This window comes from Mobula hypostoma, chromosome 7, assembly GCF_963921235.1.
Source record: "Mobula hypostoma chromosome 7, sMobHyp1.1, whole genome shotgun sequence".
Classification (NCBI taxonomy): domain Eukaryota; kingdom Metazoa; phylum Chordata; class Chondrichthyes; order Myliobatiformes; family Myliobatidae; genus Mobula; species Mobula hypostoma.
Genome location: NC_086103.1, coordinates 132,954,246 through 132,979,030, shown reverse-complemented (window position 1 = coordinate 132,979,030; position 24,785 = coordinate 132,954,246). Strand labels below are relative to the sequence as shown.

At 41.0% G+C, this 24,785-nt stretch overlaps 1 protein-coding gene and 1 long non-coding RNA gene across 3 annotated transcripts in view; one reads left to right on the top strand and one right to left on the bottom strand.

Annotated features, from left to right (window-relative positions):
* LOC134349540 (PC3-like endoprotease variant B) overlaps positions 1-24,785 on the bottom strand; it is a 797,797-nt gene that overhangs the window by 16,543 nt on the left and 756,469 nt on the right. For both annotated transcript variants that reach the window (XM_063054023.1, XM_063054024.1), the window contains exons 17-19: positions 23,884-24,004; positions 8,784-8,953; positions 681-818 (exon numbers count right to left, since the gene is read on the bottom strand). In XM_063054023.1, the coding sequence (XP_062910093.1) occupies positions 681-818; positions 8,784-8,953; positions 23,884-24,004 (429 nt within the window). The remainder of the gene's footprint in view (positions 1-680; positions 819-8,783; positions 8,954-23,883; positions 24,005-24,785) is intronic.
* Positions 1-24,785, top strand: part of LOC134349544 (uncharacterized) — an 89,679-nt gene that overhangs the window by 54,327 nt on the left and 10,567 nt on the right. The window contains exon 3 of the long non-coding RNA XR_010018704.1: positions 23,907-24,033. This is a non-coding gene — a long non-coding RNA (uncharacterized LOC134349544). The remainder of the gene's footprint in view (positions 1-23,906; positions 24,034-24,785) is intronic.

Below are 24,785 nucleotides of genomic sequence, written 5' to 3'. Positions count from 1 at the left end.
TATTAGATTTGAGTCTAAAACTGACATTTGCCCTGTAGTTTATACTTGCTATATTTTTATACAATCACCTGTTTGTCAATACAGTAACTGTTTAGTGAATTTTCAGTAATAGTAGTTAAGTTCATTCTGTATTTTTCCAGAAGTTCTCCTATAGCCTGTCTCAAGCCACTGAACCTGACTATTTTACAGGTTACTTCCTAGCAATGGAATGTCTTTTATCTATGTAGTCCAAGTTAACTTTTACTACAAGATCACCAAGCTTCTTTGTACTTTTTCTTTCTTTATTCATTCTTTGTTCCCTCCCTTCATTACAGTAGAGTGAGCAGGTTGCTGTTTTTTTTTGTTAGGAACACCTAATAAAATCGCTATAAACATTATTCTTGACTTCGGATGAACTTCTGGATCATAGCATCTCCATCCAACATTAGTAAGTATACAATCATATCTAACACCCAATGAGAGAGAGTGCAAGCAATTTGGTATGATAACACAGTTCTGCAGAGTAAGGGTGATCCGGTTAAATGAGGAGTTGTTGAGCAGTGTGGCTCAAAGGCCAGGAAGAGCTTATTCTGCATTGTATCTCAATAAATAAACCAAAAAATTTGTCAGATCATTGACTTCCTGAAATTCCATTATTATGATACAGGAAAAGAAAGAGGAGCAAAATTATAGAAACTCACCTGTCCATCATATTTATCAGCTAACCGTGATCTCTTTTCATGAATATTCACACTGCTATTAGATTGGTACCAATAGAGCAGCAGATTTTCTCCCAGATGAGAGCTTGGACTCTTTGACACTTTTGCATCATGAATTAACTGTTGGAGAAAAGAAAGACACAATAAAAATAAACAATTTGTCTTCTTATAGTGCAACGTTTAATGTGAAGTGGAAATGGATTGAACTACACTGTCCATGTCACATTTGTAGAAAGCTATTCTTTAAATTTGCATTAACTTAAGTCACTCCGATCATTTTTTAAATTGAGAGATACAAGTGCAGAGCTGGAGTACATAAGGTCTACAGAATAGGAAAGGACTAAGGTTGAATTAATAAAGCAAACAACTGAGGAGGCCCTAGAGTAGTCCTAGAAATTGGATTGCATCTGATTCTGAAGTGCTGACCATTTACGAGGGGTGATTGATAAGTTCGTGGCCCAAGGTAGAAGGCGTCAATTTGAGAAAACCTAGCACATTTATTTTTCAACATAGGCCCCTCCTACACTTACACACTTAGTCCAGCGGTCATGCAGCATATGGATCTTGGACCTTCGGAAAGTGTCCACAGCAGGGGTGATTGATATGTTTGTGGCCTAAGGTAGAGGGAGATGAGTTACACAGCTCTCGTTACATGCACAACGCTCTCAGTGATTATGCAGAAAGTTTGAAGTTAATAACTCATCTCCTTCTACCATAGACCACAAATTTCTCAATCACCCCTGATGAGTTATCAACTTCAAACTTTCTGCATAATCACTCAAAGAGTTACATAGAAACATAGAAACATAGAAAATAGGTGCAGGAGTAGGCCATTCGGCCCTTCGAGCCTGCACCACCATTTATTATGATCATGGCTGATCATCCAACTCAGAACCCCGCCCCAGCCTTCCCTCCATACCCCCTGATCCCCGTAGCCACAAGGGCCATATCTAACTCCCTCTTAAATATAGCCAATGAACTGGCCTCAACTGTTTCCTGTGGCAGAGAATTCCACAGATTCACCACTCTCTGTGTGAAGAAGTTTTTCCTAATCTTGGTCCTAAAAGGCTTCCCCTTTATCCTCAAACTGTGACCCCTTGTTCTGGACTTCCCCAACATCAAGAACAATCATCCTGCATCTAGCCTGTCCAATCCCTTTAGGATTTTATACGTTTCAATCAGATCCCCCCTCAATCTTCTAAATTCCAACGAGTACAAGCCCAGTTCATCCAGTCTTTCTTCATATGAAAGTCCTGCCATCCCAGGAATCAATCTGGTGAACCTTCTTTGTACTCCCTCTATGGCAAGGATGTCTTTCCTCAGATTAGGGGACCAAAACTGCACACAATACTCCAGGTGTGGTCTCACCAAGGCCTTGTACAACTGCAGTAGTACCTCCCTGCTCCTGTACTCGAAACCTCTCGCTATAAATGCCAGCATACCATTCGCCTTTTTCACCGCCTGCTGTACCTGCATGCCCACTTTCAATGACTGGTGTATAATGACACCCAGGTCTCGTTGCACCTCCCCTTTTCCTAATCGGCCACTATTCAGATAATAATCTGTTTTCCTATTTTTGCCACCAAAGTGGATAACTTCACATTTATCCACATTAAATTGCATCTGCCATGAATTTGCCCACTCACCCAACCTATCCAAGTCACTCTGCATCCTCTTAGCATCCTCCTCACAGCTAACACTGCCACCCAGCTTCGTGTCATCCGCAGACTTGGAGATGCTGCATTTAATTCCCTCATCCAAGTCATTAATATATATTGCAAACAACTGGGGTCCCAGCACTGAGCCTTGCAGTACCCCACTAGTCACCGCCTGCCATTCTGAAAAGGTCCCGTTTATTCCCACTCTTTGCTTCCTGTCTGCTAACCAATTCTCCATCCACATCAATACCTTATCCCCAATACCGTGTGCTTTAAGTTTGCACACTAATCTCCTGTGTGGGACCTTGTCAAAAGCCTTTTGAAAATCCAAATATACCACATCCACTGGTTCTCCCCTATCCACTCTACTAGTTACATCCTCAAAAAATTCTATGAGATTCGTCAAACATGATTTTCCTTTCACAAATCCATGCTGACTTTGTCCGATGATTTCACCGCTTTCCAAATGTGCTGTTATCACATCTTTGATTACTGACTCCAGCAGTTTCCCCACCACCGACGTTAGGCTAACCGGTCTATAATTCCCCGATTTCTCTCTCCCTCCTTTTTTAAAAAGTGGGGTTACATTAGCCACCCTCCAATCCTCAGGAACTAGTCCAGAATCTAACGAGTTTTGAAAAATTATCACTAATGCATCCACTATTTCTTGGGCTACTTCCTTAAGCACTCTAGGATGCAGACCATCTGGCCCTGGGGATTTATCTGCCTTCAATCCCTTCAATTTACCTAACACCACTTCCCTACTAACATGTATTTCGCTCAGTTCCTCCATCTCACTGGACCCTCTGTCCCCTACTATTTCTGGAAGATTATTTATGTCCTCCTTAGTGAAGACAGAACCAAAGTAATTATTCAATTGGTCTGCCATGTCCTTACTCCCCATAATCAATTCACCTGTTTCTGTCTGTAGGGGACCTACATTTGTCTTTACCAGTCTTTTCCTTTTTACATATCTATAAAAGCTTTACAGTCAGTTTTTGTGTTCCCCACCAGTTTTCTCTCATAATCTTTTTTCCCCTTCCTAATTAAGCCCTTTGTCCTCCTCTGCTGAACTCTGAATTTCTCCCAGTCCTCAGGTGAGCCACTTTCTCTGGCTAATTTGTATGCTTCTTCTTTGGAATTGATACTATCCCTAATTTCTCTTGTCAGCCACGGGTGCACTACCTTCCTTGATTTATTCTTTTGCCAAACTGAGATGAACAATTGTTGTAGTTCATCCATGCAACCTTTAAATGCTTGCCATTGCCTATCCACTGTCAATCCTTTAAGTGTCATTTGCCAGTCTATCTTAGCTAATTCGCGTCTCATACCTTCAAAGATACCCCTCTTTAAGTTCAGAACCTTTGTTTCTGAATTAACTATGTCACTCTCCATCTTAATGAAGAATTCCACCATATTATGGTCACTCTTACCCAAGGGGCCTCTCACGACAAGATTGCTAATTAACCCTTCCTCATTGCTCAAAACCCAGTCCAGAATAGCCTGCTCTCTAGTTGGTTCCTCGACATGTTGGTTCAAAAAACCATCCCGCATACATTCCAAGAAATCCTCTTCCTCAGCACCTTTACCAATTTGGTTCACCCAATCTACATGTAGATTGAAGTCACCCATTATAACTGCTGTTCCTTTATCGCACACATTTCTAACTTCCTGTTTAATACCATCTCCGACCTCACTACTACTGTTAGGTGGCCTGTACACAACTCCCACCAGCGTCTTCTGCCCCTTAGTGTTACGCAGCTCTACCCATATCGATTCCACATCTTCCCGGCTTATGTCCTTCCTTTCTATTGCGTTAATCTCTTCTTTAACCAGCAACGCCACCCCACCTCCCCTTCCTTCATGTCTATCCCTCCTGAATATTGAATATCCCTGAACGTTGAGCTCCCATCCTTGGTCACCCTGGAGCCATGTCTCTGTGATCCCAACTATATCATAATCATTAATAACAATCTGCACTTTCAATTCATTCACCTTATTACGAATGCTCCTTGCATTGACACGCAAAGCCTTCAGGCGCTCTTTTACAACTCTCTTAGCCCTTATACAATTATGTTGAAAAGTGGCCCTTTTTAATGTTTTCCCTGGATTTGTCGGCCTGCCACTTTTACTTTTCTCCTTAGTACTTTCTGCTTCTACCCTCAATTTACACCCCTCTGTCTCTCTGCACTGGTTCCCACCTCCCTGTTGTGAACTAACCTCCTCACGCCTAGCCTCTTTAATTTGATTCCCACCCCCCAACCATTCTAGTTTAAAGTCACCTCAGTAGCCCTCGCTAATCTCCCTGCCAGGATATTGGTCCCCCTAGGATTCAAGTGTAACCCATCCTTTTTGTACAGGTCACGCCTGCGCCAAAAGAGGTCCCAATGATCCAAAAACTTGAATGCCTGCCCCCTGCTCCAATCCCTCAGCCACACATTTATCCTCCACCTCATCGCATTCCTACTCTCACTCCATGTGCATGTAACAAGAGCCGTATAACTCAGCAGTCCTGACGAAGGGTCTCGGCCTGAAACGTCGACTGCACCTCTTCCTAGAGATGCTGCCTGGCCTGCTGCGTTCACCAGCAACTTTTGTGTGTGTTGCTTGAATTTCCAGCATCTGCAGAATTCCTGTTGTTAACTCATCTCCTTCTACCTTAGGCCACAAACTTATCAATTACCCCTGCTGTGGACACTTTCAGGAGGCCCAAGATCTGTATGCTCCATGGTTGCTTGACTAAGTGTGTAAATGTAGGAGGGGGTCTATGTTGAAAAATAAATGTGCTAGGTTTTCTAAAATTGACTCCTTCTACCTTAGGCTACGAACTTATCAATCACCCCTCATATATCTAATCAGGCTTTCTGAATAGAATATCTGAAAACTCACCGAAGTCTAGTTTAAAATGGAATTAGGATAGATTTACACCCAGAATTGGGTACCATAAAGTGATAATGCAGTTCTCAATGGATTCAGTTAATGTCGACAGCATTGCAATCAAGAAAGGGCTTCAGCTCTTAAGGACACATTTCCTATAGGTGCCAGACAACAGCAACAGATGCTGTGACTGATTAGAGCATCTGTAAAACAGTGCATGGCAGGAAGTGCTTGGGCGTTCTTCTGCAAGATTAGATTAGATTAGATTACGAGGACATGCAGTCCTCTTTTATTGTCATTTAATAATGCATGCATTAAGAAATGATATAATGTTTCTCCAGAATGATATCACAGAAACATATGACAAACCGACTGAAAAACTGACAAAAACCACATAATTATAACATATAGTTACAACAGTGCAAAGCAATACCGTAATTTGATAAAGAACAGACCATGGGCACTGTAAAAGTCTCAAAGTCTCTTGAAAGTCCCATCATCTCAAGCAGACAGTGAACCTCCAGCGCCGCAAACTTGTTGATGCAGCATCCTGGAAGCATCCGACCACAGTCCGACTCCGAGTCCATCCGAAAACTCTGAGCCTCCGACACCGAGCACCATCTCTGCCGAACGCTTCGACCCCGGCCCCGGCAACAGGCAATAGGCAAAGCCGAGGATTTGGGGCCTTCCCCTCGGGAGATTCTCGATCGCACAGTAGCAGCGGCAGCAAAGCGGGCATTTCGGAAGTTTCTCCAGATGTTCCTCCGTGCTTCTCACGTCAGTCTCCATCAAATCAGGATTGTGCACGGCCTCCTAGTTAACACATACGATACCATTCGGAACGGCCGCGTGTGCTGCGTTCAAGAGTGAGAGTCTCTGCAGCATGTAGCAAAACTTTGTGATCTTACAAGGGACGTCAGGGTGAGATACAGGCCATGGTCCTATGCATACTTACCCAGACATGCACAGTCATATGGTCAGTTACAGTTCATTCACACTCACATAGACTGTTCATGACACAAGCTGTTATCAATCCTTCCCCCACCCCCACCTACTCCACCCTCTCCTGCATCCTCCCTCACAACCTTAGTATTCTACCAAGTTTACCACCCATACAGAGGTCAGGCTTCAAAAGGTTGAATAGTTAAACACTTCCTTTACACAATGGCCTCCATTCCTTTAATTCAGACTAAGACCATTGAGGAACTAGAGGGAGGTGACTGACACGCTGCAGGAACATTGGGGCCTTGTGAGTTTATTCCCTCGCCATGTTGGAGGAGACCATCTTTCTCCTTATGGGGCAAGGTTTATCGAAGTAGAGTCTATAAGAAGTCAGCTAGGTAAACACAAAAATATTTCATTGTGATATTTATGTCTGCAGAGATTTGAGCCAAGATGACTTCATAACCACTTGTGTGCTGCTTCACTATGGGCAGAGTATACCTTCCCCAGTTTATCAGAAGAAGCACCCTATTTCCCTTGAGCACCATTCCTTTGAGCTATGATCCTTATTGTACTTCCACCATTTGTATCATCCCAATACATACCTCTATTAAGATCAATAATGTATACCGCAAGGAGCAGTGATCATAATGTTAGCCCTACGGTTTATCATTATAGATTTCCCTCCATACTGAAAATCTGTTCCACCATCACTTATTGCTTTTCATAGCCAATTTAACATCCGTACTGACACTGCTTTGTTAATCCTATGGTTATCATTTTTGTTTATATCTTTAATGTAGTTTCTAACCTTCAGTTTGAACTCCATACCATATTTCCTCCATCCCTCACAATTTTCTTCACAATCACACTCCCCTAACTTGTATTCTTGTTGAAATTCTGTTTTTTGTTATGCCCTTTTATTTTACATTGTATCTTATCTATCACATCATCTAGTCAATATTTATCGGGCAGGGCTGCTGGCTTTGGAAGCTGATGTACGTGGAGTGCTATCTCATGAACTGAGATGTAAAATGTATTCCTCACCTTTCATTTTAATGTGTGAAACCTTATTATGCAAGAAAACAAATTAAATCAAAACCTTTGTTGTAGTGAAAATTTCTAAAGCATCATAGGAATCACATCATTAATCAAAGTTATTGGCTGCACAAATAGATAGGAATTAGTGAATCGTAAAGAACCTCTACTGCCATGATGAGGCTAAACTCAGGTTGGAGGAGCAACACCTCATATACCGTCTAGGTAGTCTCCAGCCCCTTGGTATGAACATAGAATTCTCCAATTTCCAGTAATTCCCTCCCCCTCCCTTCCCCTATCCCTATGTCACTCTGCCCCCTCCCCCAGCTGCCTACCACCTCCCTCTAGGTTCTGCCTCCTTCTACTACCCATTGTGTTTTCCCCTATTCTTCCTTCACCTTTCCTGCCTATCACCTCCCTGCCTCCCTTCCCCCACCCCTTTATCTTTCCCCTTACTGGTTTTTCTCCTGGAACCTACCAGTCTTCTCCTTCCCACCCTCCCCCCACCTTCTTTATAGGCCTCTGCCCCTTCCCCCTACAGTCCTGATGAAGGGTTCCGGCCCGAAATGTCGACCGATCTTTTCCACCGATGCTGCCTGACCTGCTGAGTTCCTCCAGCGTGTTGTGAGTGTAGGAATTAGTGAAGTAGGCTATCTGATCCTTTATGGCTGTTCTACTGTTCATTAAGAACACGGCTGTGTGCCATTATCCTGCACTACCCACATCCCTGCGTACCTAGAAATCTGGCATCTCTGCTTGAATGAACTCAATGACTGAACCTCCACAGCTCTCCAGTCCTGAGGATCCCTGTGTGAAGAACTTTCTCCCCACTTCAGTTCTAAATGGCTTATGAATGCAAACCCACATTCTAGATTTTTCTGAGGGAAGAAGAACTTCTCTATTACCCTGATAAGTCTCGAATCTTGAAAGTTTCAAAGAGATCACCTCTCCTTATTCTGATGTCTGGAGAATGCAGATTTAATCTACTCAATTGCTCTGTTTACAGCAAACCTGCCATACCATGAAATAATCTAGTGAATCTTGGTTGCAGTTTATACAAGATACGTACACCCTTTTGATGTAAAAAGATGAGTATTGTATACAAGATTTAAAGTGCAGTCTCATTAAGGCCCTGTTCAACAGCAATAATGAATTTTTACCTCTGTACTTAAAACCTCTTTTAATAAATGTCAATGTACCATTTGGCTCCTTGATTACTTGATGCATCTCCACATCCACTTTCAGTGATTTGTGTACAAGGATAATTAGGTCCCTTTGAACATTAGCATCCCTCAGTCCTTCACTATTTAAAAAGTACTGTGCATTTCAGTTTTGTGCCCCAGATTGGATGAACTCCTATTTTTTTCTATGTTATTTCCCACCTGCTCTGTTCTTTATCATTCATTTAACTTGTCCATATCCCCTTGAAGTCTCTTTACATCCTCATGATCCTTTGTTTCATATCATCAGCAAACTTAGAAATAAATATTCATTGTGAATCACAAAATTTTCAAAGAAATCGGGCTGCAATATAACTTAACAAAACATCTTTAAAATAATCGATATTCACCTGTGGATCTGACCAAGTGTAGAGAATTTCATCTGCTTCCACCTTTCTCTTATTTTCACGATAGAATGCTTCACCCAGTCGGCTGTCAATTTTGTTTTCCTCCATTAGAATTTTGAGATTCATTAAATCTTCATCATTTTCATCCTGGAGATTTTTGACATCATCCTTAACTATTCAGATAAGAGCACAAAAGCTTTTAGAATTAACCCATTCTTCTTTTTTTTAATCAATCTCAATATAATTCATTTTGGCAACATGTACTAGGTTAGGCAACATCTGTGCAAAGGAGAAAAATTTTCAGGCTGTAATAAGAAATCTGATTTTCTCAACATTTTCTCTTCCTTTAAATATCTGACCCTTTGAGTTTCCTGATCCACTATTTCAACTAAGAACTTATTCTGTGATGATTCCTTCTTGAGATTTTATTTTTTTCTCTGCAAAATGCTGCAAGCCAGGTAATAGTTGCTACAGTAGTTAAGAACGTTACCCAATACTTATTGTTTTGCTGTAATTTGCTTCCAACTTGACGAACTTGATTTCAGCTTTTTCTTCCCCTCTATGAGCTGTAAGATTCATTTTTAATCCATTTAATGCTGGAGTGGATGAAGTAGGCAATATTCTGTCAGTAGTAATGGACACTTGAGTCACCAAGACAAAGAAATCTATGGACTAAGTGCTGGTAGATGGAGTTAGTATAGTAAGTACTTTATGGTAAGAATGAGTATAATGGGCTGAATAGCCTGTTTCTATCCAGTAAGACTATGACCTTATGGATGTGGACTTTTCTGAAAAGTTGTTAGTTATGGTCTAACTCTGAATTAAATGGCCTCTTCTGTCCATGGTTGAAGTCAATCGCATTGGTGTGGAACTAGAATCACGTTTAGGAAAATCTCCAACATCAGTAAAGCATATGGTTTATCTTGACAACAATCAAATAGTCGCACGGTCACTCTTAAAGATAACTATTTTAAGATCGTTAACTACTACCGTGGCTGGATTTTGAATATAGCCTCGGATTATTAGTCCAGATTTCTGGATGACTAATCCAGTAACATAACTACTCCTCTTCCATATAATCCTGTGAAATGAATTTGGGCAGTCTCAAAACAATTTCAAAAAGGCACATACTCACAGCACTAAAAAAAAACACTGTAATTTGGCACAAATTGCTATATTGGGCAAAGATTTGCTCTCTGCACCAGGCGCAATAAAATCAGAAATACACTTACCATTTCATTATACCCAGAGCACAGAGCAAATCTTCTGCTTAAATTGGCAATTCATTGTCGAAAGAAAATAAGGATATTTGGTATAGGAAAGGGAAAGCTTTACAGTTGTGCAACAATGACATCGTTGTTAAAACAACTGTCTGACAGAGAAAAAGATTTATGTTTCTTCTAATGAAACAATACTGCAATACAAAAAGCAGAAAATGAAAGATATCTTAAGTCAGCATGACATAATTACAACATTTAATGTATTACAGGCCAATGATGAATTCCTGTTGCCTTAGTTTGGAAATGGTGCACTAAGTATATATATTCCAATCAAAATTACCACACCCAATGGTCAATATTTCATAATTGCAGAAAAGTAATTCTTATGTTGAATGTGCAAGAAACTTACAAAAGTAAATTCAACTCCTAACTGAATGATGGATGTTTAAGACACATTACTTAGAAAACATTGAACTTTGTGGTTTACATTTTAATACTAATTGGCCATGCCAATAAATCAATGGAGAAAATTTCACTTGAATATTCATTGTGCATTTATGCATGTGAATTGGATTGTACTAGTTTTATTGTGTGAATATATAGCTGCATTTAATCCCATTGGCAAATCAAATCCCTGGTTAAAACAAAATTGCAAAACTAGTCAAAAACAAAATTGAAATAGTTTTAGAGTGTTTTATGCCCAGAAGTATTTACAAAAACAGGACCTGAATTTTTCACATTGGGGCTTTATCCACGCCCATGCAAAGCTCAACATTCTGTCAGAATGGAATGAGAGAGGGGTTTCAACTCTAAAATACACATTCCCATGGCAGCCATCATTCCCACAATAAATGAAAGGGATGTTGGTCCTGATCAACAGGATTTAGAGTCATGGAGTCTTAGAGAAGTACAGCACAGAAACAGGTCCTTTGGCCCATCTAGTCCCTGCCAAAACTATTTAAACTGCCTACTACATTTGTGTGAAGGAGATTCTGTATGCTAAAGGAGACAGGAGATTCACCAAAGTTACCATAAAAAAAGCTAGGCATGGAGGTAGAGATCATAACTTCCTCAATATGAAGCAGTGTTAAAAGGAATTGCATGTTTTCATGTGGCCTTCCAATCATCGTTTTCATCTTCAGAATTGAATGTTCACAGAAAAATGTATGGCATCCGAAGGGCTGTATTACTTAGGTGAGATCTCAATCATAGAAATGCTGTAACAAGCTATTTAAGAAATTACAACATTGATTTGTTCATTCATATGCTATAATCAATGTAGGTGGACATACTAAAGCAGGGTGTGGGAGATTGTTATACATATTCAGGTCTCTCCAGCTATTTATTGATATGTCATGCTGATGGTGTTGATTGGAATGTATAGGGAGTCACTTGGTTTACACATGGATCGTGAATGGGAGTTTAGTAAGATTGCTGTCTCTCTGTCAGGATTTCCTTTAAATTCTTCCCTCCTCTGCTGTGCTGGGCTTTGGATGATGAACAGGGAAACTACGCTCCAGCCATCTTTCTTCTGCTTCCCATTTAGTTTGACTTCTTTCCCCAAGATTTGTTTGTCTTCATGAAATGGCTACTCTTTTCACTTTTGCAAGTCCGTGTATTATGTCTCCACAGAGATGAAATTTCTAATGTAGTAGGTATGTTCCTCCTAGATTGATGCTTGCAGTGCAATTTCCCCTTGAAAGACTTTCCATAGTTATCCTGGTGTGTGCACGGCTCTTGTTGTACCTGTACTCTGCTGTTGTGTTTGGAAAATGCCCATTTTGGAAGAGTCTACACCCACAGCCTTCATATGCACTACATCCTACTTGGACATCTCTGCTGAACAATCCGTTTTTAGGCTCAGGTTTCCCAGGAAATCATCATGTGACATTCTATGGGTATGCATTCAGTTATGGTCTTGCATCTGAAATGCTCTCTCCACAGAGCTGAAGGTCATGTCAGCTTTCAACAATCACAAAGTAGCTGATAATGGATCATATAAAATCCCACCTTCCAACTACATTAGACTCTTTCCATTTTGTCTACCACTCAAATCAGTCCACTCTGTCCTGTCTCACTCAGAAAATAATGCCTCATATGCTAGGATGTTGTTCACTGACTTTAGCTTGGCATTTAACATGATCATCCCTCAAAAGCTGGTGGGTAAACTGTCCTCATTGGGACTCAACACCCCTCTTTGGATCTTGGAATTCTTGATGGAAAGAACCCCAGCCAGCCTGAGTTGGCAGCAAAATCTCAAGCTCCATCACGCTGAGCATTGGTTTCCCCTAGAGTTGTGTGCTCAGCGCACTGCTGCTCATCCTGCTGACTCACAACTGCACTGCCAAATCCAAAATAACCACATCAAGTTCGCTGATGACACAACAGTGATGGGCTTCTTCAGCAACACTGATGAGTTGGCACACAGAGAAGAGCTCTAGAGGCTTGTCAATGAAGTGTGAGAACAACAACCTGAGTCTCAACGCAGACAAGACAAAGGAGATGATTGCGGACTTCAGGAAGGTGCAGGTTGACCACTCTCCATTTGCACATCAATGGCTCTGCCATGGAGAGAACGCACAGCACAATGTTTCTTGGTGTGCATTTGGCGGATGATCTAACCCGGACCCACAACACCTCCTCATCAGTCAAGAAGGCACAGCAGCTTCGACACTTTCTGAGGAGACTGAGGCATGCAAGTCTCCCAGCCCCCAGTCTAATAACTTTCTACAGGATCCCCATTGAAAGTGCTCTGTCTGGCTGCACCATTGCGTGGCAGAGAAGCTGCAAAGCATCAGATCACAAGACCTTACAGTAAAAACTGCCGAAAGCATCACCAGGGCCTCTCTCCCCACCCTATTTGTGACATTTATCGGGGGCGTTGTATAAAAAGGGCCCAAGGCATTGTTCAGGGTCCTTACCACCCATCCTAAAATCTCTTTGACCTGTGGAGGTACAGAAGCATTAGGACTAGGACGAACAGCCCAAGTAACAGTCTCTTCCCTCAGGCTCTGAGACCAATGACCACCCTGCCACTGCCGAGGCCCCGTCCCTACGATAGTGAGCAGTTCATTTGTGCTGCCCACGACATGCATTTTGAATCATATTTATTAACTTATTTGGTAATATTTTGTTTTATGTTTTGTGTGTGATATGTTTTGCAGGTGCATTGTGGTCTGGGGGGAATGCTGTTTCATTTAGTTGTATATACTGTATGTACAGTCAGATGGCAATAATCAAGCAACACACACAAAATGCTGGAGAAACTCAGCAGGCCAGACAGCATCTATGGAAAAAAGTACAGTCGACGTTTTGGGCTGAGACCCTTCGGTAGGACTGGACAATAGTCATGATCTAGAATGTGAGCTTTCTTGTCATTTCTTCCATATGACCACACTATTTCTACCAATTTGCTGCTCAATGCAACATCAGAGAATGCACTCAGGCATTGCATTCATGAAGAAATGATTTCTCCCTTTTTGTTCTCACCGAGGAATAGATGTGTTGAGCTTTCAGAGTTGCTGGCAATGCTGTTTTCCATTTGACTATTGCCCTTACATTTAATGCCCATCACCTTCCTTACTTAACAGATTTCGGAACCTACTGGCCTTTGTTGTCTCCATTTATTGCCTTCTAGTCCAGGGATTTCCAAATGTTTTATGCCCTAGAGCCTTACCGTTAACCGAGGTGACTGTGGAACCTATGTTGGGAACCCCTGCTCTAGTCTCTCTAGCTTTACCTCCACCCACCCCTCCCCACACTTATCCATTTGTCCATCATCTCTCACCTCTCCTGGTTCCTCTTCCACCTGCCAATGTGTCCAATCTACACCCTGTGTCCTGGTGTAAGGTCTTAACCCCAAATGTTGATGGCCCCTTCGCTTCCACCAGTGCTACGTGATGCACATAGTTCCTCCGGCAACAAGTTTCATTTGTATTGGTATTTACACTTATTGAGGAAGTGCAAGTAAGAGCAAATGTGCACACTACACTGTACTGTTGAAAAGGACATGTACTGTCTGAGCCTTGTATCTACTACGACTCCCTCGTACTGGCTCAAATCAACAGTCCTTCCACATCTTTCATTTCAAGTCTTTAAAATCTTTTCCATTGCTGAATAAAAACTACTACCATGCCTGGGGTCACCTTCATGAAATCCCACTTGTTAGCCCATTGTTCAAGTGGGCAAGTAAGGCATGTAGGCCCTTGTGTTATTTCTATCCTGTCCCGTATTAAATAATTTTGGAAAAGGCAAGATGATACAAATAATAGGACTTGAGCTGTTTTCTGAAAAATCAACATGCACACGTGTCAAAATTAAAATATAGGCAATCCATACTGTAGGAGTTGGACCCACAACACAAATATAGCAACATAACAGTACTGTACACCACCTACTTGTGAGATTGTCATTGATAAACTCTGAATTTGATTAATTGAGCTGGTAGTCAAACAAGCCTCGAAAGCAAATTTGTTTTTGGTAACGATAACAGCAGTCAGGAGATAGTTCATGGACGTTATTTGCATGGACTTTCAGAAGACATTTGATTTAGTGATTTGAAATGAGATGGTCTGATATAGGTGAAGCTTATCCAACTGAAGACAAATTATTGACTTCTTTAGGAAATAGCAAGACTAGCAGTACACATACTATCAGGTGACATTTGCCATGCTGCCACTGTTAAAGTTAGTTTGATCACATCAAATAAGATCTTGGTTTTTGCATGGATTGTTATGGACACAACAGCTGAGGGCCAATACTCTAGACTTAGAGGGAGCACAGCATAGAATTAACAGAATGATAAATGAGCCTTGAAATTTGATTTCACACTTAACACAATGTGTTAAACTATTGGTGCATTTAATACCGTCACCCAATCAGGTGATTTGTACCTTAACTTGTTTGTTGAATGAGTTATTATCTAGGAAAATGAATAGATAGTCAACGTTTTGGACAGCCCCCTGGGACTAGAAAGGGGCTAGAATAAGGTGGGGAAGCTAAAAGGTGATAGGTGAAGCCTGGTGGATGGGGATGGGGAAGGGGGAGGAGATGAAGTAAGAAGTAGGAGGTGATTGGTGGAAAAGGTAAAGAGCTGAAGATGAAAGAATCTGATAGGAGAGGACAGTGGACCATGGGAGAAAGGGAAGGAGGAGGGGCACCAGAGGGAGGTGAAGGGGCAGGTGATGTGAAGAAAGTGGTAAGAGGGAGCCAGACTGGGGAACAGGTCTAGAACCGTCAAACACTTCTCATACATTAACTCTTTCATTCCTGGAGTTGTACCACAACACAACTGATCTATCTCACTCCAGTACACACAGAATTCAACCAGCTGATCTGTCTCATTCATGACTTGATAAGTCAAAGGACCTGTTTTCATGCTATATTTCTCTACAACTCAGTGAATCTAAGTTTGTGAAATGTGCTTTGTTCTGTACTGTTCCCAGGTTCCAAATTAATCTGTTGGCATGTTTGAATTACATGTGCCCTTTAGTGGGAAGCCTGAATATCTATTGCAAAAATAACCTTTAAAAGTGTTGGCATCTTATATATGAAGAACTTTGAAAATGATAATCTTCTGGTTTAAAATGATGCTACTGAAGTTTTATGACACTTACTCATAGTTCAGAAGGCAAGAAATATAACTAATGTAATTAATAACACTTTTTATGAGGTAAATTGAGCTATTGTGATGCTGAGAAGGGGATTTTGATGACCAGGCATCTCAGGATCTCTACACCTTCCACCCAGGCTAGTGATGATGATCATCACCCATTGTCTTTTGAGTCAGATGGATGCCAACCACTATCACCACAAACAATGACGAGGCAAGTGGGGGCAAAGCTGACTCAAGGGATGAGCCATGCTGGTCCATTGTAAAGTCAAGGCAGTTTTGGAGAATGGAGATGGAGTTGGAGCGAGTAATTTGAAGAGGAGTTGAGCTGGAGAAGTTTTGGGGCCTGTCCTCCTAAATGAGGTGCGAAGGTGGATCATTGTAAGTGCCAAGCTGATTAGGAGAGGTCAAGACTGTTTCAGGCTGGGCGATGAGGTCTAGGCCCTGCACTGGGGCCTGGCGGGGCATGATGTATTGTTTGAACAACTGAAATGTCAGACCAGATAGACTGGAAAGGCAGGGTGCTGGGTCTGGAGGCGAGGGTCGGTCCAATTTTGCTCGCACTCCCGTGATGTTCACCGCTCTCTCCATGGTGCTAAGGTTGTGAGTCTGCTTCTGCTGCTACACATTTTGTGTCTGCAAGCTTTGCGGTGGCTTGCCCCACTATATGATGAATCTGAGACCGAGGCTTTGGGTTTAGTCCGGCTGCTTTGGGGGTTCGGGTCAATGGAGTCAATCTGGTGCAGAATGCTGTTGCTTGCTTCTATTGTTTGCATGATCTGTGTGTTTTTTCTCTTTCTCTGCACATTGGGTGTTGGTCTTTCTTGTTTTTTAATTGGGTTCTTTTGCGTTTCTTGCTTTGTGGCTGCCTGTAAGCAGACAAATCGCAAGGTTGTATAATGTATACATATTTCGATAATAATTGTATTTTGAATCTTTGACTTTGAATCTAAATGTAATTTTGAAATAAGGCAAACCATCAGAAAGCTCCAAGAGAAGAAATTTCATGGAACAAATTTATAAATGAAAAATGTTAAGACGAATATCTACTATCGTTTGTGCTCGGTTTCAGATTTACTTGGTACAATCCTTACAAACAATTGTAAATTAATGTTCCCTTTTTTTAAGAGCAGCAATCTTGTTGTTTGCCTCAGGCTGTGGATAGAAACTGACAATCTCTCACTGGAAGCAACAAGCACTTCAGGCATTCAAAAAAAACTCTGTTGTTCTGGGATAATGTATCCTGTCTCACTGGATGCTCAGCCCAGGTTGTGTTTCTCAATCATGTCTACAGAAATAAGTGCAACATAGCCTTTCTTGACCCTATTTCTACAAGGGTTAAGGTTCTGGAATGATTGTAAATTCAGCAACTCAGCCTCGCTCTGCTGCAAGCATGTTGCTGCCTCTCAAAGTAAAAGAAATATTCTTTTGAAGGATCAACACAGTAAAATACATATTTTCCTGCAGTTTTTGGTGAAACACCAGAAACAAAAAATGCAGGTGTTGCACTTGTACTCACTCTGAGGAAATGTCTTTACCATACATGTTTCCTTTCATCTGATAGCCTGAAATTGGCTCATCTGTTGATGTTCAGTTTGTCATGTACCATTCCTCTCTGTATTGGTACAAAAGCTATTCGAGAGCAATGTCTCACCAGTGTTACATTCAGAATGAAAGATGAAACAAAATGTCCCTAAACTATGGTAGTGATGTGTTGTCTTACAAATAGCTGAGAAAGTGCATAATACAAAATAGACTGACATGACTATAATAGTAATGAAACTGAAATATATAACAAATACCCAGCAGTCAGGAAGCATATGTGGAGAGAGGAGATGTGGAGAGGAGTTAATGTTTTAGCACAAATACCTTTCATTGGAACTGGTTAATGGAAGGCCATCAACTTGGAATGCTATCTAATACCTCTGAATTTCTGAGCATTTCCTAAGTATTCTGATTTTATTTCAGTTATCTGGCATTTTGTTTTTTTTTTGGAGAAATTAAGGATGAAAGTGTCAGAGATTTGTACAGCATTGAAAGAAGCTCTATCAGCTCATCTCATCCATGCCAACCATAATGCCCAGATATGCTAATCCATCTCATATTCATCTATGCCTTTCCTATCTAAGTTGGCACACTATTCTATACTGATGCTTGGCTGTGGTACTTTCCCAATGATGTCTAACTATTTTTAAACTGTAACTTCTGTTTGCATGCATATGTTAAATATTATTTTAACTGCTTATTCTTTAAAATAGCTATTGGTAGTATACCCTATCTAGAGTTTCATAAAGAAAAGAAAATTTTACTACTGTCAGCAGGACAAATGCATACTCCGTACATAGTATTCATCAAGCATAAGTCAGTAAAGCCAAACTCTCTTTTGCTACCCAAGACACAAAGTGCATGGATTACTCAATTCCAGTATAATGGCAGTAAAACACTGTACAACTTCAGGGGTTTCATATCCTGCAGACGCAGCTTGTAAACCTTAGAAATATACTTTTGTATTTTCCATATGATATCTTAGAGGAATTTAAGGTGGGGAGTTATATGGGAGGTGGGGTTTAAGGGTCGGTACAACATTGTGGGCCGAAGGGCCTGTACTGTGCCGTACTATTCTATTCTATTCTATGTTCTATATATGTGCACTTCCCCTAAATCCTGCAGGTTGCTGTCTCTCATTCTGTCCCCAAGCCTACAAGGCCTCTGTTTACCACTGTTCCTCAACCCTGGGAGCTCTGTCTCATGCATCGTCCCAAAACCTAGCAGATCTTTGTCTCCTATGCTGCCTTTAAACTGTTGGGATCCCTGCTTCCCATGGTCCCTAATTTCACATGATTGTCTCTGGTGCTGCCATTAAACCCATGGAGCCTCTGTCTCTCACACTCTCCTGAAATTTGAACAGCCTCTGCTTTCTGCCTTTAAACTCACACAGCCTCTGCTGCAGTGCTAATTTCATACTCTGCCTCTGGTGGTTACTGAACTCTGGTGGTCGTTTATCAGGTGAACCATTAACTGCTGAAACCTATCAGGTGAATTGTAAATCCTGAGGTATTTCTGAGAGAGGTTCGGTGTTCCAGACCACGCTGAGCTAGAAAATGAGGCCATGCTGAGGGAAGAGAGTCAGAGAATGGAGAGTGAAAGCAAAGGGTCAAACATCCAAGGTGTAAGGGGGTGAGTGAAGAAAGGGAGCAGAGTCCTTGATGGCTACCACTCAACGAAGAGATATCAATTTTTCTTATGCCTGGAATCTGAGTGATTGTGTGCAAAGATACAGGGTAGATTCCAGAACCTGAGAGGAAAGGGATGTGCAGAGAAGGAAGAGGGGACCAAATGGCAGTAGTCAGGAGAATGGAGTTGCTTTGAAGGAGAGTGGGAGGACGTTCAGGGTGGGGGATCTGAAGAGATGCAATAACAATGTTATACAACCCGAAATGATAACTCTTTCTCTTCCTAAAGATGTGGCCTGACCTGCCGAGAATTTCCAGCAATTTCTGTACCTATTTTAAAGTTCTAGCATCTGCAGGGTTTTTTTTGATATTCACTTACTGTAGCTGTTAATTTTTGTAGCTCACCACTGCTGGCATTGAAACAGGCAGCTGCCCCTTTCTGAATGGCCGCCATTAATGATGCTGTAAAGTTTACCCAATGGAAGCAGTCAGGCTTTTCTCTCAGCAACTGATATTAAGCGCCTCATTTTCCAAGTAAACAAAAGTGAAAGTTATTCTGTCCATCATCTCTGCGTATTGAAAATTGTTGCTAATGATTTTTATCATGGCCTTGTAATGAATTAGGCTATTTTGCGTGAAAGCGTAGTTGAAGCTGGGTAACTGACAGCTTTTAAGAATTGCCTGGAAGTGCACTGGAACTGCTTTGGTGTAGAGGGTTATGGGTCAAGTGCTGGGTGATGGGGTTAAGATGGAAGCATGCCCACTGGTTGGCACAGTTCCATGATGTTCAATTCTACGACTCTGTGATTCTGATTTACTTGAGACAGAACTCTAAAGCAGCTTTAGTTCACACACTTCCCAAATTTGAAGCCAAAAAAAAATAACGGATGCTAGAAATCTGAAATAAAAGAAAGCAGAAAATGCTGGAAGCACTCAGCAGATCAGCTAGCACTGATACACTTTCTTAGGAAATAGAAATGGTTTCTGTTTCTCTTTCCTATTCCTAACCTACAAGATCTCCAACATTTGTTGTGTGTAGCCTCTAAATGGTGCTTCAAAACTTGGATGAAGCAAACGAGTGAAGTATGGTTCATAAACTAGGACAAGATTGGAGCCTTGAAACTTTGTCAGTGAAAGAGACGGACAAAGAGTAAAAGGCAAGATTTCACTTGGTAGAGAGAGGAATAACACTGGAGAGTCTCAGAAATGTCATAGATCTTACAATGTTCGGAAGTTTCTGTAGAGCTGAAATTGTCAAGTTGGTGGAAGTTCAGTGCAGCAAAAGTCAGCATGATATGATGATAGAGAGAGTGCCATCATCCAGGCAGAACATGACCTTTGAAAGCCTTACTCTCACTTGTACAGCCTTTTCTGTTCAAGCCTGGGAACCAAGGTCACCGAGCATACCAAGATGAGACAAAGATGCAAACAAAGGATTCACGTGCAATACTTACTATTGGTCAGTTCTTTTACTAATCCTCAAGGATTATTGGCCTTTATCACAGATTTAATTGGTTACTAACTACTGAAATATGATTGGTACTTAAGTATGTAATTGACAGAAGTGCTCAAGGTTTCAATTGGATCAATAACTGTATAAAAATGGGCAATTTTGAGCTGTAACTTCAGAGCAGTGCAGTGACAGACTGAACTGCTCTCCTTGTGCACACTAAACATGAATGAGTGTGAGTTTTCAGAGTCCTGTTAATCGGGCAGCAAAGTAGCAGTTAGTGGAACACTGTTATATCGTCAGTGGCCTGGGTTCAGTTCCTCTGCTGTCTATGAGGAGTTTGTCCATTTTTCCCATAACCGTGTGGGTTTCCCACAATGCTCTGGTTTCCTCCCACATTCCAAAGGCTTACAGAGCAGTAGGTTAATTGGTAACATGGGTGTAATTTTGTGTTATGGGCTTGTTGGGAAGGAAGGGGCTGTTACAAGCTATATATCTATGTAACAATAAATAATCGGTGACCACAAGGTGAGAACAGGACAGGTCAGCTATTTGGTAAAAATTCCAAAACATGATGCGGCAGGCAAGCTGCAGGGAGCTGCACTGTTTGTCTCCTCAGTAATCCCATAAATCACAATACAGTCTTCAGGTTCTAACAGAGTTCTGTTCCTGAGAACGGTTTGTAACCCAAGAAGTTTACAAGTTGAAAAGAAGGAAAAACAAGGTGTGGGAAAGGATCACAGAAACGGCTGCGATGGGAGAGTAAGCAGGCAGGGGATGAATGGCCACCAGTGAGCGGGGGGGGGGCGCGGGGTAAAGAAGGTACATCGAAATGCACCAGGATGTCTGCAGTCCTGCAGAAGTCAGTAAATCCATCCCTTCCATCCCATCAGTACCCTTAACACTTATTTGTATGGACAGGGTAGGTATGGCATTCATAGTCTGGGTGGATATATACTCAGCAGGAAACGTGCCCATGGTCCATTGTTGGAGAAGCTGAAACAACATTGTAAGAAATACTCAAGGACATCTTTCTTAAGCAGTAGTATCATAATAACCAGAAATCACTTTCAGTAATTCTGACTCATGGATAAATATTGATTAGGAACCAAAAATATTTCCTTGCTCTTCACAAAGTTAAAGCCAGTTGATATTATCCTTCAATTTGAGAGACAGAAGTTGGAACCTCAGCTTAGTGTTTGATAATAACTCTTATAATGCAATAGTTCCTCATAACTGCACAGAGCTGTCAGTCTGTAAGGTAGAATTGAACACAAAACCTACTAATACACTGGCAATAGAGGGCTACCAATTGAGACATTAAGAGCACATATTGTGGAAATAATTATATGTCAATCCCACCAAAAATTTGCTGACATTGGATGAAATTCAATTTTGAGAAATATCCAAGGTATCAGCAAAATTCCAGCCTCTGACCAATTAATGGCAATTAGTTGAAATTCTCAATGATGATCATTCTAATCTCTTAATACTTTTGAAACTTTTTGTACATTTTTTTCTGTCACGTCATCCAATATTAAATGACATTTTAGCAACGCCATTTTAGACACATGATTTTCCCTTAGATATCTATCCACTCTGATTCTATTCCTTTGATATCCACCAACTCCGATTCTATGTGTTTGCTTCTGTTTTATTCATTGCTACTTGATATCTCTCTTTTTGCCTGAAATATTCACACCAGACAGCATCTGTGGAGAGAGAAAGTTAGGTAATATGTCAAGTCCAAGACATACCAATAGACTGTAAAAAATCTGAGGAGTAATTGATCTTCAGGACGTAAGCAAATGCAAGATGAGAGAAATAAAGAAAAACAAGGATGGTCTGCAATAGGGTAACACTGCAAGAGATATCAAATGGTAGAGGGATGAGGGTGCAAGACAAGAAATAACAGCACTGGATTGAATAAAGATACCAAAAATGGGTCTGAGCATGTGATAATGGGGGTGATGGAATAATTATTATCTGAGCAATTGGGAGCAGCTCTTCTTCAAAAAGTACTGAATTCAATATTTACTTTAAAATATCAAAACATTGTACTTTAACTTACTGTCTTAGATGAAGACTCTGATTAGGAGCAGGGCAAAGAATTAAAGTGAAAGGTGACTAAAATTCGGCAGCACGCTTAGGTCCCTGATGGAAGTTTTATAAAGTTGTCAGCAAATTATTTCTTCACCCGACCCCCCCCCCCCAATACTCACCACCTCCAACCCAATTTAGAGGAGGCCACCTAGTGAACAACAAGTGGGACATACTGAACTGAATCAACCAAATCAATATTCAATCCTGCAAGTGGGCTTGGAGACCTACACTTTGGAAAAATATTGCATCTCCTGGACTTGCTTAGGAATGTACTTGAAAAAGGGAATGGCTGTTAGTTACGACTGAGGCATGAAATATTTATCAGTTTATTATCAAGAGGAGGATTCTTTTGTGAATGGAATAATTAACTGGTGCCTGCCAGTGGTTTCATGCTGAACATGAAGTAAAAAGGCAAGTATATTGAATCTAGAATGTGGCGGAAAGGAAGATGAAAATGAGTGAAACTCAATTTCAGTTTTGCAGAGAGAAATATTGAGGGCAGAATTCCGGGAAAAGGGAACAGCTGTTTGAAGTAATGTGGTGAAGAATGTTAGGGAGAAAAGGAAAGGAAGACATATCAAAAACCTTTTCACTCAGCGAGTGGTGGATATGTGGAATGCTCTGCCCCAGAAGGCAGTGGAGGCCAAGTCTCTGGATGTTTTCAAGAAAGAGATGGATAGAGCTCTTACATTTAGCGGAATCAAAGGTTATGGGGATAAGGCAGGAACTGGATACTGATTGTGGATGATCAGCCATGATCACAGTGAATGGCAATGCTGGCTCGAAGGGCCAAATGGCCTACTCCTGCACCTATTGTCTATTGTCTAAAAACATTTTGTGGAAAGGTAATATCTTCAGTGTAGGTGTGCTTGAGACAGAAAACTTGGTTAAAGGAATAGAATATTTACAGGGGTCATGAAATGAAGCTTCGCATGTTAATAGGCACAAAATGGACATTGATTGAAAACCTGGCTTTCAAAATCGATAAAGAACTTAAAGAAGAGTTAGGAAAGGAGCTTGAGAAAGTAACAGAATTTATTTGGAATAACCTTCCATCAGAACTAAGAAAAGTTTGAAATTGAACAAGTCTTAACTTGCCAATAATTGCAATGCTTTTCTCTCTTCTCTGTCCTCATTCACTTCCTTCTAACTCAGCTCTAGGTAACAAGTCTTCATCATCTTCTAAGCCAAAGCACCACCACTGAGTTTTTCTCTTGGTCTCCATTCTATCATAAATATTCCTTTTATTTTCTCCACCACCTCCCCTTGTCTACAAATATGTTCAATTTCCAACATTCCTAGCTCTGATTTCAGGTTATTAATTCAAAACTTAACTCTATTTCTCTATCTGTAGATGTTGTCTGACCTGCTGAGTGTTTTTGGTATTTTCTGTTCATATTTCAGAATTTCAACATCTGTAGTTGTCTTTTGCTTTTCTGTTAGTATATCATATCTACTTTATTACTTTTCAGCAATCATGTGAAATGTGAAAAATGTTGAATCTATTATCTTTCTAATACTTATCTACATTGTGAGATTCACGCACTTCCTCGTTTTTCATCCTTATAGGTTCCCCACAAGGTTAACTTAAACTTGTTGATCTGTCCTGATGTCAAGAGCTTGTTGTTTCGGAGACAGCCCTCAGCAGAATCGAAAAGATCAGTAATCTGAAAAAAAAAGTATAATTTGAGCAAAAGTGAGTTCAAACTTTGTTTTTTTCTTTCTGAAATGGGTACAAGTCATGGTATCAATGTTGGAAATACGGATGCTAAGTAGTGGTGCAGGTTACAAGTGTGTAACCAATCTTATAGAGTTCTTCGAAGAAGTTACCAGGAAAATTGAAGGAAAGACAGTGAATGTTGTCTACATGGTCTTTCGCAAGGCCTTTACTAAGTTCCCTCTTGGGAGGTTGATCAAGGTGGTTCAGTTGCTCGGCATTCAACATGAGATAGTAGATTGGATTGGACATTGACTTTGTGGGAGAAGACAGAGAGTGGTAATAGATGGTTGCCTCTTTTACTGGAGGCCTGTGACTAGTGGAGTGCTGCAGGGACTGGTGCTGGATCCATTGCTGTTTGTCATCTGTACCAATGATCTGGATGATAATGTGGGTGACTGGGTCAGCAAATTTACGGATGACACCAAGACTAGGTGTTAGTGGATAGCGAGGAAGGCTATCAAAGCTTGCAGTGGCATCTGGACTAGCTGGAAAATGGGCTGAAAATGCAGATGGAATTTAATACAAACAAGTGTGAGGCGTTGCATCTTGGTAGGACCTACCAAGGTAGTTCTTACACAGAGCACTGATGAGTGCAGCAGAACAAAGGGATTTAGGAAGATAGGTCTGTAATCATTGAAAGTGGAGTCACAGTTGGGTAGGGTTTTACAGAGAGCTTTTGGCATTTTGGCCTTCATTAATCAAAGTACTGAGTACAGGAGATGGGATGT